The sequence below is a fragment of the Branchiostoma belcheri genome, unplaced genomic scaffold (assembly GCF_001625305.1).
Source record: "Branchiostoma belcheri isolate BF01 breed outbred unplaced genomic scaffold, Haploidv18h27 scaffold31, whole genome shotgun sequence".
Taxonomy (NCBI): domain Eukaryota; kingdom Metazoa; phylum Chordata; class Leptocardii; order Amphioxiformes; family Branchiostomatidae; genus Branchiostoma; species Branchiostoma belcheri.
This window is the reverse complement of record NW_017803921.1, coordinates 910,729-926,355: the sequence shown is the minus strand read 5'-3', so window position 1 is coordinate 926,355 and position 15,627 is coordinate 910,729. Positions and strand designations below refer to the sequence as shown.

Genomic DNA, 15,627 nt, shown 5'->3' with positions numbered 1-15,627 from the left:
GAACGTTGTGAATGGGGGACTTGAGTTGATTTTACAACGTCAAAAATAACTAAATATCTTTGCATTATTTCCATATACAAAACTATCTAATCGATACAATATACTACTAAACACAGTACTGTCCTATACAAATATTTAGTCGAGATACAATACTTTCTTTAAGATTAATATGAAACGTACACCCTAATCATTCAAAATGGTTCCGTCCATCAGCTGGAGTAACATGTGCATACAAAACGTTGGTTGCGGGGTTACTGTACATTGAGTGATCGCCCTCTCTCAAGAGCGCCGTGGAACTCGACGCCAGGTTGTTTTTCTTTCACCACTTACTTTACATTGCAGATCAAAGCGTCTACCACCTTGAGGGAAACTTTTCCACATTTCTTCGTTTCAGCGAACGGCCCTTGGAGAAATGTTGTAAGACAAGGAATTCTTGAGCATCTGGGAGGTAAGCTAAAGGTGTCTTGGGACAGGTGTGGCGTCTTAACTATCCACGCATCGATAACTTTCAATGTTGAGAATTCTGTTGCTTCGTGACCCGGCTACGGGACGGCTGCAGGCAATGCCCCGAGAGTGTTTTACATGCAAACAAACACGACTTCTTCAAAGAGCTTCAGATTAACATATTTTCTGGACTTAAAAGACCTAGTAACAGACTCCGCCCCCTTTTTTTAGGTGTGCTGCAACACTCTTAAGGACTCTTAAGGAAGAAGTCTCCAAGAAAAGATGGCAATGGATGTAGACGCCTTAGAAATTGCAAAATCAGTGGAGAAGCGATTGTAAGTACATAAATTTGTTTCTTTTGCTCCTAGTACTAGTAGTACATGTATGTGTGCAGTTTCCCTGGGGGAATAAATTTGCTGCCTAGCAAGTTAACTCTTAAGCCTTTGTTAGCTTAGGTTGAATTTATAGGCTCTTTGGAAGGCTGTTATGTGAAGGAAATTAGTTTATTGCCTGTTGTATTTGTCTACATATGGCAAATTAAAGCTCCGTTTGTGTCCCAATACACCAGGTATTAAACCACATTGGTTTATTTGTCCTATCATGGCTAATATGTATTGTTTAATCACCATGATGGCATTTTATATCAACAAGCGTTGCTTGGATATTATCTTCCCTCTGGTGGCAATACGCAGCTATGGACTTTGGATTAATGAACTTAAGTTCACTCCAATACCCTTCACAGTTTGCTCAAGTATGGTGTTCAAAGACAACATGCCAGTCTGTGGGACTTGGTATTGTACAACTTGTGCCCCTGTATTGACATTGAATGATGACTAATACCGGTATCGAGCCCAAAAATACATTAATTTGTTTTTCATGTTGGTAATGCCCTGATGCAAAGTTTGCCAAACATTTGCATTTGGATGGTCTTGTGTGTTTCTTCAGTGAACTCACAGCACATGCCTGTTTAGTGAGAAAATCAGAAGCTTCCAAAACTATTATCAAGAATAATTTAGTAAGCTATGATGGTCAGGTTTATGGCAATGCTTAATTGTGGTAGGCTCAAGTTGGCATGACTACTATTTCATTTTTTTTTTTTTTTGGTGTCAAAGAAAGACTCGGTTAACTTTTAGCTACATTTGACAGGTTGGTAAGTTGTTTAACAGTGAAGTTATGTTTACAAAGCTACAGCCTTTTCTCAGCAAAGTTTTGGCAACTTTAATGGTTGCCGTCATCAGGATGTAATACGAACCCCGCTACTGCAGGCCCAAACGTGACCTCTGCTATACATAATATGAGTTCAAGTGTTTTTGAGATGCTGTTTCACCAATCAATTGAATGTGTTGATCAGATTGCCACACCAGTGTCAAGGTTTTTGCACCACTTCCTGAAGAATTTACTGCCAGCTGCTTGGTTCACAAGGAGGAAGGAAGGTCTCCCGTGCTCTTGCCCGAGCATAGGGTGGTGCCCATCTCCATTTCGTAGCCCTTGGGCGACACACAACTGTGCAATGCACTACAGCAGGGGGCTAGTCCGCTGGTACAAGGAGGCCTACAAATTTTAACATTTTTATGCAATGTATGAGTGTTTTTATGTTTTAAATGCACCATGCATTCTTCCAGAGAAAAAAAACACCTATTTAATTAATTGTTTGTCAGGATTAGCAAGTAAAATGTCAACACTTAAACCAGTCATGTTTTTAGTGAAGGCTAAATGATCCGAATCTAGACATACATGCCTTTTCAGCTTACATACATGTATTATATTTTTTTCCTGAGGGGTGACTGTTTCTTTTGCTTGCTTTGTCACTAAAAGAATTGCAGGGGGGTCATACGACTAGAATTCAAAAAGACTTGATAATCCAGGTATTGTTGTAGCCTGGTGAATCTTTACGGCACTTAGAAACCTGCCCAACAAACCTGCCCAGGGCATGGGATGGCAGTAATTACATGTAATATAGAAAAGCCAGCTGGAAAGATGGATGCCAGATAGAGCAAATGCCCATGAGTGTGCCAACAAACTGGGGCTGAATCACTCCAAAACCCGGTCCTTACAGATCGAGAGAATGGTCACCAGACTAATATAGAAGCTAGCCAACAAATTTATCAAAGTCATAGCAGAGAAATTAGTTACAGAAAGTGTCATGGGCCAAGTTTGAACAACACTTACTCTGGGTAATACTATGGGAAACGTTAAATGTCAACAGGGAGACAACATACAGAAGGGAAGTGGCCTGCAAACACAGCCCATGTAACCATGTTACTGTAGTGTAGGTAAACTAAATTTAGCCAGCACAGCTACTGTCAACACACAAACGTTTGAGTCTTTTCAGTTCTACGATTGCTCAACAGCAAAGTAAAGATTGAAAGGCTTCAGTTTTTTCCTCATATGAATGTCAATGCTAATGTGGCAATATTAGCGACCATTCTTTTGCAAAGGTCAAGAGCTAGGGACAATCCAATGAATTTTTAGTGGTGAAAGGACTGATATAAATGTATAGAGCTTTTTGTAGTATTGACATTATTAAAGTTGTCTAGAGTATTTAGGTGTGTTGCTTTGGAACAGTTGACTTTCAGGATTATCAATAATATTATTCAAAGCCTAACAATTTAGTTATACCCAGCCCACTCCTACAGCATCACTGGTTGGTCCCCATTACAGGTGAATGAGCCATAAAACTTGACATTTACACAAGCCTCTGCAAGATTACTGACGTCTTCAGACTCTTTTGTTGTCAGAAGAACCATAAAGGAATTAGGACCAGTCCATTCAGAGGGTTCACAGGGGGTCAGGAGTATCGTTTCAAATTTTACTTTAGTGCTTGAATAGGTGGACCTAGGATGGATTTTTTAAAAGGTTTTTTAGCCTTCTCTCTCTCTCTCTCTCTCTATATATATATATATATATATATATATACATGTACGATAAGTCAGAATGTATAATGAAGAGGGATTCTTTGACTCTAGGAATTATGTATCCACTTTTTTGTTATTTATTTTCATACAGGGAGTATTACATGAACGTAAAAAGGTTGGAGGAAGGATTTGATCCGACTGGACAAGGCATATACCGAACATCACACCGCATGGTAGGCAACATTACGTTATTAGCATTACAACTATTATTATAAGGCCATTAGTTCTTAGATTTTTTTATCACAATTTTGAATCTTAAATATATAATTTGATGGGTTTTCTACAGTTGAGAGAATATTGACATGTCAGATGAGACTTTTGTTACTCATTTGGATTAAAAAAAATACATTTATCGAAACTTTGAATTGCCTGATGGGTGACTTTGACACATTTAAGATCTCCCATATCCCAGTACCTTAATGAGATTTACATGTAATACTAACAGCAGATGGCAATACTCTCTGTCACACTATTCAACAAATTTGAATGAAACTTAAATTTTTCTCACAGGCACCCTATGACTTGGGACACCTTCTAGTGTCTACCAGAAAACCAAGAAGATTCCGGGGAAAAATTACCCAAAAACTGAATCCTCAAGAAACACCAGACAGAGAAGCCAAAAACAGTGCCAAAGCTGGAACCAATGGCAGAGTCGTGAAAGAGAAATATGTTCCACAGGTATACACTTCACTTCACTGTCCGGTTTATCGTCTGTTGTTCCCCATCTTCCGAGCTAGGGTTAGACGTGCTTGCACAATACATCTGGGGCTTACATAACATACATAACATATGTAATACATAAGGGATAATACATATATATAACAGTTATGTAGTTTCATGGACCTGAAGCTTTGTCTGGTTGCTTTTAGTTCACAATCTCTCTTTCCTGTTGATTCAGATGATTTTGTGCAACTTCTTAGCAGTTGAAGAGTGGCCGTTGTGTAAAGATCATGTGTTTGAGAGAAATATTAGGGGATAATATAATGCTTCCTCCGCAATCCTTTGTAGATTAATGACAGAAACGTTACTTGTTTGTTTGTTTGTTTGTTTATTTAGATCTCCATTAGTATGGAAGTCAACTCCATACTATTCTTCCTGGAGTCCACGAAATACTTCCTGGAGTACACATTACTGAGAAATAAGTTAAAATGACAAATTCGTTACTGATTCCACAGGTGGCTAGAAGTGATAGCGGGTTTGAAAGCAGGAGTGGAACACCACATATTCCAAAACTGGACATTAACGGAAAGAAATCGCAGCTAACTTCCAAAGGAGCTTGTTCAGATCATCCCAGGTGAAAATTACCAGATATATTGCAAGTACTTAGGCCACACCAATTCATTCGTTGTTAAGTCTTTGAATTTCACAAAATTTGATGTTGCGCCTTGAAGCCTTGAGTATAGGTTTGGTACACTGAAAACTGACTTTGTAAAATTTAGGAAGATTGAATGTTTCTCAGTCCTCCTCTCCTCTACCCCCCCCCCTCCAGTTTGCCACTGACCCCCAGACAGACCTCCAGTGCCAGACATATGCATCGAGTTCCAGTCCTGGAGGCAGACAGGCTCGCCAAACATGCCACCAAACTCATCGTAAGTCCCACATGTACATTACTCCTGCATATGTTAGTGCAGGTAAAATTGGGGTGGTGCAGGTATTTCTGATGTCTACCCACATCTAACATGCACTGTTCCATGTACTAGAAACATTCAGGTTAGTGCAGGCAATATTTGAGCTGTATATTCCTGCACTGGTCTGAGTACTGGGTGTACATTAAGTGAACGTGTGTTGATTTTTATTTCCTGTACTATCTGCCACCACCTGTAAGATGCTACAAAACTGAAACTTATGTATTTCATGGTAGTTCACAGATGTCATTGGTTATCTTTCATAACATAACTAAAGTGCAGGATCTGACAAGGATACTGTATATGAAGAGGTGACTAATTTATAGACTGTCCTTTGATAGATTTCATCTATGTTGTCTGATCTCCAGGAGACCCTCCCACTGGACCAGCTGACAGCCATGCACTCCAGCCGCTTCCATCCAGTCCCACAGCCACACAGACCCAGGCACAAGGTGGGATATACTACTCTTATAAACTATGAACTTATAAACTGTTTGGCATGAATTTTGTCAAAAACCTTTTGCCGGAAGCCCCAGTAATATAGCATGGGTGCTATCCTTGTTTTCCTGTTGCAAATTCCCCACTGCTAACCTGGGTACTAGGTTAGGAAGGTGGTAGGATCACAAATTAGATAAAATACATCCATACATGATGTGACAGAAATGTCATCCTTTGAGCAAGGAGGTTGAACCTTTTAGTAGGTTAAACCTTAACCTCCTCACTTTAAATATGAACATAAATTGGTTCTTTCTTTGATATTGTTTGTGTTGATTATTTCAGGATGTTAGTCCCAGGGCCAGCAGTCTGTCCAGGAATGTGCATGCCTTGCTGCATGGGACGGCCACACGGGAATACATCAGCAAAACAGGTGAGGGCATGTACATGTAATACTGCATCTGTGTAGATCTACGCACAAACTAGGGGGAGGGGGGCAACTTTGCTTAAGCCTAGTTCATTAATGAGAATTGTGCTTAGAACAGGATTTCAGCACCAAGGACATGTCAAACACAATATCTGTACATCAGTACAAATTTGTATGTATGTGTTTCCAAAAAGACTGAGGGACATTTGAAAACCTTGCTAAGCCCAAACATTGCCCCATTTTCAAATTCAAACTGTTTTTAGAACAGCACTTCAGCACCAAGGACAGGTTAAAGATGGGACCAGTGCACACACACAAAAAATGGTTTCTTTTTCTACACATCTGTTCAAAATTGAGAAATACATGATGAAAAAAGAAAATTTTCCTCTCTTCAACCTGGTTCAAATCACGTACAGACACAAATTACAATAAGGCAATGGAGGCCGATTGTGTAAGACGTCCACCGAGGAAATGATCTTTTCTACTGTCTGCATTTTCTACTGGCAACCGAAACACAGTAACTTACAACTCTACAGCACAATAGACGTACACATCTATACCTATTCAAACGGCAACCCAACGTAATTCATTTTGTCCCATAGGAAACAATGGTTATGTAGGTCGCCACATGTCACCTGGAAATGTATGAATATTTCATTCCATCTGTGAATGATCAGTGGTTTCATGTATGTAAAGCAATAATCTGCTTCTGAATTATTTATTACATATTCAGACCATTGTAGTTTTTAATGGGAAAGACAGTACAGACAATAGGATGATGAATATAGATAAAGTGTACTATTGTCATGATGACAGACTGTTGACTTCTTGTTGATTAGAAACAGGTTTGACACATTGTCAGCATCATCTGGGTGCTTTTATTGTGTGCAACAACTCTGAATGGTTTACTAGAATGTGGTGATTTGGTGATCTATTTGCTTTTAAGTGTAGAATTGCTAAATGATGGGTTCAAAACAACAAGGCATCGTCATTAAGAGATTTGTGTAAAGAAATGAGAACATGGAACAAGACAAAAACACACCCATTATTTTTTGTTTGTCATTTTGAATGATTCACCAAGTTTAATTGACATTTCTGTATACATTGTTGCAGGTTACAGCAGTTTAAACCAATAATACAAAACCAAGTGACCCTATTCTTTCATTAAAGACGACTCTATTCCTTTCCTAACTGTGTACATCTGTTGATTTCAATCTTTGTAACTTATCTTAAAAGAAGTTCTTCTTTTTCAATGTAGAAACACAGAGGGTGAAATCAGCGAGAGCGTACAGAGCCAAGTCAGCCAAGCTGAGTCCACCTCAACCAACCAAACCTGACGACGAGAAGCCGAGATCCAAGTCAGCCTTGGGTTTACACAGGTTAAAAACTAAACCTACCAAGACTGTCTCATCACGTGTGGAGGATTACGAGAACGATGATGATGATGAAAGTGAGGCCTGGACCTCAGAGTACCTGAAGGATGACGACACGACGACAGAAGAGGCTGTGTTTAAGGAGATGCCAAGAGGAGCTGGGACAACAGTTCAGCTGACAGGGTGGTTAAGGCAAGTAGCTTCAAATTTTCTGCATCTGTATCTGTAAAGCCGGTATAACTGCTCCTTGGCGTAACAATCCAGCTTCAAAGGATATACGGTCAAAATTCCCAAGAAGATCACTCAAGAGACTGATGAAATCTTAACTATGTGGACAGGTGGCCACTGTAGACAAGATTCTCAATGCTCGTGCCATTGGAAAAAAATTATCAAGAGGACCACCTGAAAGTGTCAGATGGTCCTTATGTAGAAGTGGTCACAGTTTACACTTTAGATTCTTAAATATTTGTACACAACAGTGTATACAAATCTATTTGCAGTGACAGTCCTCCTACTGGCAAGTTTGCATTGTGATCTTCTTATGCTCTGTGAAAACATTTTTTAACATTATTCCGATATCTTATTGGTTCAACAGTGAGCAAATGGAAAAGTGGACAGAGGAATATGATACAGAGGAGAAAGCTGAGCAGGAACAAAGCACTTGTTCAGATGATGAGGGGGATGGCAACCAATCACAGGCCACAGTTGAGGATCACCATGGCAACCAGGAGATGGAAGAAGAAGTAGAGGAAACAATTGAAGAGAAGAAAGTAGAGGAAACATTGGAGGAACCATCCCAGAATGACACAGAAGGAGAAAATGAGGAGGAAAAATCTCCAGTGCAAGAAATACAGCAAGAAGATGAACCTAGCACTGAAGAGTCAGTTGGAACTAAAATTGAAAGCACAGATTCTGAAAAGGAACAAAACGACACTGTAGAACCTGAAAACGAAGAGAAGACATCTCTAGGCTCAAGGACAAGTCTGAGTAAGAAAGACAAGGAAGAAGCATCAAATGATGTAGAGGATAGGAGCAAGGTAGACAAGGATGCTGTGAAAGAGACAGAAGAGGCACAGGAAGAAAAAGACAATGCTGGTGAGGCTGAAGCATCTGTCATGCAGGAAAAAAGAGCAAGTATTTCAAGCAACAAGACAAATAAAGAAGACAATGAGACCCAAGAGGAACAGGCACAGGGTCATGGAGCTTCAGAGGAAAGAAGATCGATTACTTCAAGTAAGCAGTCTGTCAAAGAAGGCATTGAGACCCAGGAGGATCAGGTACAGAATCATGGTGGTACAGAGGTAGATGAGAACCCAGATTCAGAAGTGCAAAGAACTGGTAGTGTTACGAAAGTGCATTCTGAGTCTGAGGAGAACAGTGGAAAAGAGGAACAGGATGCAAGTGTGCCAGATGCTGAAAAAGGGCAAGATGAAACAATAGTGGGTGGGCTGGAGGCAGAAGAACAAAAAGGAGAGGATGAGAAAAATGACAGGGAAGACAGTGCAGGAAACAAGCCAGAGGGAGAGCTGGAAGAGAGTTCCAAGGACAAGGAGAACAACATCGCAGAAAATGATGAGGCACAAGAAGCAGAGGTTAACACTAACAGTACTGATAATTCTAGTCTTGATGACAAGGAACTTATCTTACAGAAAGACGGGTCAGAGAAGAAGTCAAAACGCAGAAAAAGTTTGAAGAAAAAAGCATCCAAAGAGTCAGTCACCAAAGTCCAAGATTGTAACATTGATGACAAGCAACCAATTTTGAAGGAAGAAGAAGAGAGCAAAGATGATGAAGTGGAAAAGAAACCAAAACACAGAAGAAGTTTGAGGAAGAAAGCATCACAGGAGTCTGTTACAGAAAGCTCAGAGCAACAAAATGATACAGATGACAGCAAATGCAATGATGACACCACAAATGGCCCAAGCCAAAAAGATACCTCTGATGATGAACCTAAAACAGACTTGAATCTAAAAAGTGGCAGCACCTCATCACTTGGGAAGTTGAGTAACTCATCTCTGAATGTCCCAAAACCTTCATCTGATGGAGGACAGGATACGGGAAAGGACAAAGACGGGGACTCCTACAGTATAAGCTCTGCCACGTATCACATGGTGTATACGGACAGTCCAGAGCACAAACAACTGCCAGAATTCTAATCAGACACTTATGGTAGATGGAGACATTGTGTCTATTAACTGTGTTGGTTTTCAGCACATCTTATTATCTTTCAAAGAAGATGGCATCTACCTTTCTCAAGAAAGAATACTTTTTAAAAAAGCGAAGTGTTTACACAGTATTTGCTATACTATGCTTACAAAATGTAATGTACATATAACACTGTTTTTGTGGGTTGTTAAATGTTACACAAAGTCCATGACAAAACTTTTGAAATTTGAAACAATGTTGGTGCCTTACTCATACATCATGTACAAATTTTGAAATCAATGCCAAAGTTTTTCTATATCTGGGTCATAATGTTTGCCTAGTTGTACACCTACCATGCTCGAAGAGCTAAAAGCATTTTAGTTTTTCGACTCAAGTGCACATTGATTTTGGTAGGACTGCTATACCATGTGTATATAAAAATATGTATGGAACATTTTAATTGTGCCCAAGCACATGAACGAGCCAGCTAGCCTGGCAATGCTTGATGTAAAACAATCTCAGTTTCTCTACATTTTACAAACCGTTCTTGGCCATACCTTGGGGGTTAGCTATAGAGACTGCCAAATTTATCAAGGTGTTTTCACTTGGGATATAAAAGGTAAATATCAAGTGATGTCTATTGATTGCAGTGATTTTCAAATCATATATGCTTGCACACGATTTTATTAAATCATTCCCAACAATTGAAAGAGCTCGAGTGACTGTTTTGTGTTGACTTGGACAGAAAATAGTCTAGCTAGACTAACAACACGGCTTTGAAAACAGCAAAATGTAGCCAGATAGGAGGAATAATTAATAAGTCCGGAGTAGAGTTCATTAGCCGAAGAGTTAATTTGCAGGCGTAAAAGCTCCATCGGACTGACTCTCCTGGCCAGCTATTACATACTCCCTTTTTTTGCCGAATTCTGCTATACAAACACCTTAAATTTAGGAAGGCTGGTGGAGGATAGACAGAAAGAAAACACGCTGTTTGTGCAAAAATAAATGAAACAACCGGATTAAGTCCCTAAGGAGTCGGACGATTCAGATAGCATACACTACGAGTATTTCTTTCATCCATGACTGAGAGTGAGTCAGATGACAATTTGGCACTGGTCCAGATATCCTTACGGCCTAACGTGTTACAATCATAATTATAGAGTATACATTTCTAGTTTGAATGTAAGGTTTTAAAAAATGCCACTTTCAATAAAATCGACCGTTGAATAATTAATAACAACGCACCACGTGGATACACCTGCGACCTTGCCTCACAGCATTCTGGGAACTTTCACTTTCAAAATGGCTGCCCCCAAGGCTAGAATGACAATGTTACTTCTCTTACTCGCGTCTTTTTCTTGGAGCGTTCTGTCGTCAGAAGTCGATGCAGATGTAGAGAGACTACGGAACGAAACCGCGCGGAATAACCAGCAATTCCTGAGGCACCTGGAGGATATTTTCCAGAATCCTAGCGGAGACTGTCCGCCCGATCTGAAATACGACGACTCCTACGTCAAGCACAAAACGTGCGAAAACTGGGTCCTACAAACCTTCAGGAAAACCGCGTTTAACGCACAACTCGTGGACATCGTCGCCAAGAAGTGCGGCTCGAATTTCAGGCAATGTTTCGATGAGAACGCGGACGTGCGGAGGAAATGGCAAGCCCATCTCGCTGACACACGGGAGTTGTACGGCCAGTATTGTGCCAAAAGGTGGTGCGTGGATTTTCTCCTGAAATATCAGAAGCAGTGTTCACCGGTGGTAAGTGATCCGCTCTATATCCATCTCTACAAAAATTGCCAATAAAATAGAAACCTTAATGTACTTCTATATCAAATTTCAATATAGCATGGTAAAACAATGGTTGTGAATGGTACTAATACGCGCGGAAATATACCTAGCTCTCCAGTACATATATAGGTGCTCCGATATAAGGATATTGGTTTCTCTTGATCATAAAAAAATAGATAGTACTAGTTATTATTCCTCCAACATAAGCTGGTCGCCCGTTGAATTACAATGGCCAAATCAGACGAATGATTTTCCGCATCATATTCCGTAGGGAGTTGAATAATAAGCAGGCACCATGTAACGTACTCCCAAAGGACACCGGCGCCACTGTAAAAATAAGGCCAAAATACACAAGGCGACAACGTCAGTATTACCATGACAACAGATTCAATAAAAGCCGAAATTTAATCCTAAGGAACAACAACAAATGACGTCATAATCCCGCTCGCTTACCGGCGGAAAAAATTGGACGTATATTGGCTGGAAATATTTGAATTTCGGACAGCGGTTTATTTTAGGTACATTTTGAAATGAAAACAAAACATCCTTTACCAAAATCACTATTTTTCTGAGCGCTGTTCCTATGAATACAGTGAAATATATAGGAGGATTTTATAATCAAGTCCGTAAAGCTGAAAATGAGGAGTAGCCTGTGTGTACTGTGTAGTTGTTGTTGTGTAAGTAACTCTGTCCTTGGTGCTGAAATGGCGATTGTCAACATCTAATAGACAAACAACAATATGGCCTCTTTATATCAATGCAGTACAGTGTAATTCTTCGTATTTCAATTCTAAAATGCTGCACTGTTGTTAATTACAGTTTTTTTTATTATGATTCTTTTTATCAAAACAGTTCCAGGTCAAGGGTCAAAATAACCACATGCATCCTCTAGTTTGCAAAACATTTTGTGAGAGTGCAGAAAAAAATCTAAGCAATTTGGCAAGCTAGAGGAATACAAGTTCTGAATGTATTAGGGATCACAAATTACCAAGAACATAAATAGTGTCTAAGCCCTGTGGGATAAGCAATAATTGATTTTTCCATTAAGTACCTAGTTCCTTGCATGAGAGCTCGCACTATTAATTTTACCTGAAGGCAAAAGGATACATACGTCATAGCTTATCTCCCACAGCACACATTGTAACCTTCCATGAGAATTACTGACCCAAATTTCCTGACTAAATATTAAACTGACAGAAATTACAACATTGCTCTAGCCTGTAATATATACATATATAGCTGTGATATTCTACCTTTCCTGATGTCCTTGATTTAATACATTAATTAGCATTATTGCTATGGTGTCATTTCTTGTTGGATACATGGGATAGGAATACTGCTGCTGAAATATGGAATCAAACCATTTACTTAGCAAAGTATAGTTGGGAAAATATGCCACTTTTTGTGATATTGTGAAGTCCAAACTGTGGGCTTGGTGGCGAGGCTGATGCTGAGCACTATGAATTTCAATTTAAACATACAGTTGGTTGATTTTGCCAATGTGTACCTCTGTTCTCTTGAGTTATGTTCCATATATTTTATATCTTGTGTCTTCTTGTGCCCCCCCCCCCCACAGGCTGAAGACCTGAAGACCATTGTTGATGAGAAGCTGCAAGAGTTCACCACCATAGTGGACCTGTCCTGTAGTAAACAGACAGACTCTGCAGGCCGGCCGTGTGGAGACCTGTATCACCAGTACCGACTGGCCCTGGCAGCCAGTCAGACCAGGAAACCTGACACCTGGACGGACTTCAGGGCCAGGGTAGGTGGTGAAACAAAGGCTACAACAATTTACAGTAATTTGTTGGTAGGTGGTGAAGCAAAAGTCAAAGCCCTTCCTGCACCAGAGGGTGCATAGGGTGGCCACCATCTCCTTACTTTAGCCCTTGGGTTACGCAGTTGTGCATTATCACTACCACAGGGGGCTAGTTGTGTTTGTGTCAAGACCGAACAAACACAAGTCAACCACAATACCATTTTGGCCTTTGCAATGGTACAGGTTTTAAAAAGGTGAAGTTAAAAGTCAAAGGCCAGTGTATTAAAATACAATAGCTTCGTCTCAGTTTATGTTGTTCATCAAAAGTGATGGTAAAAATTCTATTTATATATTGTCTATTTATTTATTACATTAAGTCTTCAGATGCATCATTTTAGATTCCAAAACTATGTAAATCATACTGTATAAACATTCAAATGTTGAAGAATTTGAATGTAATGATTTTCTTGACGTCTGTCATCTTGTGTTTTAGATCAACTCATCAGCACAGAGCGGATGTCCCCAAAACTTTCCACAGGTAAGTGTGACTAATAACTTAAGTAATAAACATCACCAAGATACGAGTGATAAAAACATAGAGTCAAATACAAATGAAACAAAAGTGTAACTGATGACTGAAGTGACATCCACTACTTTTACTTCTAGGGATGGGGTTTGCGGACAGATATGCTGGGATGCTGTGTCAACCAAACAATCAACACACTTATCAAGTATGAATACTACTGTATACTTTCTTGCAGTTTCTATATATACTATACTATACTATACTATACTATACTATACTATACTATACTATACTATACTATACTATACTATACTAAATACCATATTTATCCTGCGCTTACCCAAGTGTTAAGAATCGTGTCTGTAAAGTTCATTGAGTAGTCACTATGAACAGTTTATCAAAGCAACGCGTTTTGGGTTGCATCCTTGAATATAGCATCTGTATTTTCATGATTTGGAAGAAAATCTATTGCCATGGGTTTTTTACATGTCATTTTAAGCAATTTTATTCAAAATATATACCTTTCCAGTCTTTGATAGTCAAAAGAATGTCCTACATCTACTTGAAGATCAGTCTAGTAAAATGTACCTAATATTGCAGGTACCAAGGCCTGTGGTACAAGTCAGTGGTACAGGACACCCTGCAGAAGTGTAACACCTCGGTACCAGTGGACTGCAGTACCTCACCAGAGAAGGTCTGTACATTCATACATTTATCATTCTTATGTGAGGCCACACTGATTCAGTTTCTTGGTTGTCAGATGTTCCCACTTGTCTTCAGTTTTGTACAGTAATGACACCCTGCATAAGAGTTGAGTGTAAGATTTCATCCACTCATGCTAAATATACACCAGGGCCTATTCTTCACTAGTAGTAGAAGGTATTGAATGTAATTTAAAGGCACTTTACACTCAGGTCTGTCTGGGATTTGAACCCAGAACCTTAAGATCACATACCCTAACCTCTGATTTCTGTGAATATCCAGGTGAAATCAATCTACCCCAGTGGCATAAGGTTCAACACCATGGTCACTGAAATTAAGGGCACAAGCCGCATAACACTGGAGCCTGTCTGGGATTCGAACCCATATCCTCTAGATCACATACCCTAACCTCTGATTTCTGTGAATATCCAGGTGAAATCAATCTACCCCAGTGGCATCAGGGTCAACACAGTGGTCACAGTGAAATTAAGGGCACAATACTGGGTCCTGTCTGGGATTTGAACCCATAACCTTTAGATCACATACCCTAACCTCCAAGTGATTTCTATTAACATCCAGGTGAAGTCAATCTATCCCAGTGGCATCAGGTTTAACACCGTTGTGGGGATAGTCGCCGCGTCAGTCATCTGCGTCGTGGGGCTGTTCGTCTTCGTGCGCGCGGTCTACACCAAGATCCGAAAGGGGGAGTACGAGCGTGAAGACGTGCGCTACTCTGAGATCCTCATCACGGACGATGATGATGAGATGGGGGATGGGGAGGAGGAAGAGGAGGAGGTGGATGAATGATGCAGGCCGTCCACTGGCAGATGTTCTTGAAGGCATCCGGTGCAATTTCAGGGCAGCAATACTTTAGATGATGAAATCTGTGTGATACTGATATTTACTACATTTCTTAGCACATTTTCTTAATGATTTAATACTTTTGAAACTTCTAAAAGCAGGATATGTGAGGAGTACCAACAATAAAACAGCTGGATCCAGCCTACGATACAGAACAAGCAACTGTTTTAAATTTCCTTCAGCAACATTTCATTTTTGCCTCTCAGATATATTACCATGTGATAAGAGAATGATCAGAAAATTGACTGGATTGAAAATCCAGTTTTGCCACCCTGAAATTGCATTGGATGCCTCTAATCTCCAAGCAGGTATTTTGTTGGCAAAAGCTGTAACCAATCGGCAAAGCTATGTCCAATTTGATAGTGTCTTGGCCACTAAAATAGAAACTGCTTCGAGATTATAATACGTCATGTAGTTTCTGACTTCTTTCAAGGTTGCCAAATTAGAGAATGATGTGATGACAGTTGCCATAGTTACGTGAAATGTCTTAGCAAGATGTTGAACCTAGACCATCCATGTATGATATACTGCTGGGATTTAAGATCACTTAAAGACTTTCGTTTTAGTGTCAAAAGTAATCCAGGCTGCATTTCTGCAACCCTCCCCCAAGAATCACTTTAATGCAAT

At 39.8% G+C, this 15,627-nt stretch overlaps 1 protein-coding gene across 1 annotated transcript; it reads left to right on the top strand.

The window, feature by feature from the left end:
- The first annotated feature begins 70 nt into the window (after positions 1–70).
- On the top strand, positions 71–15,083 carry LOC109474638. Its single transcript, XM_019774985.1, has 16 exons — positions 71–448; positions 676–779; positions 3,451–3,532; positions 3,870–4,037; positions 4,535–4,653; positions 4,849–4,948; positions 5,353–5,436; positions 5,765–5,852; positions 7,105–7,411; positions 7,815–9,330; positions 10,829–11,125; positions 12,732–12,917; positions 13,405–13,449; positions 13,578–13,642; positions 14,038–14,131; positions 14,719–15,083. The coding sequence occupies exons 2-16, from the start codon at positions 727–729 to the stop codon at positions 14,944–14,946; spliced, it is 3,432 nt and encodes a 1,143-aa protein (XP_019630544.1). The 5' UTR covers positions 71–448; positions 676–726; the 3' UTR covers positions 14,947–15,083.
- The last annotated feature ends 544 nt before the right edge of the window (positions 15,084–15,627 follow it).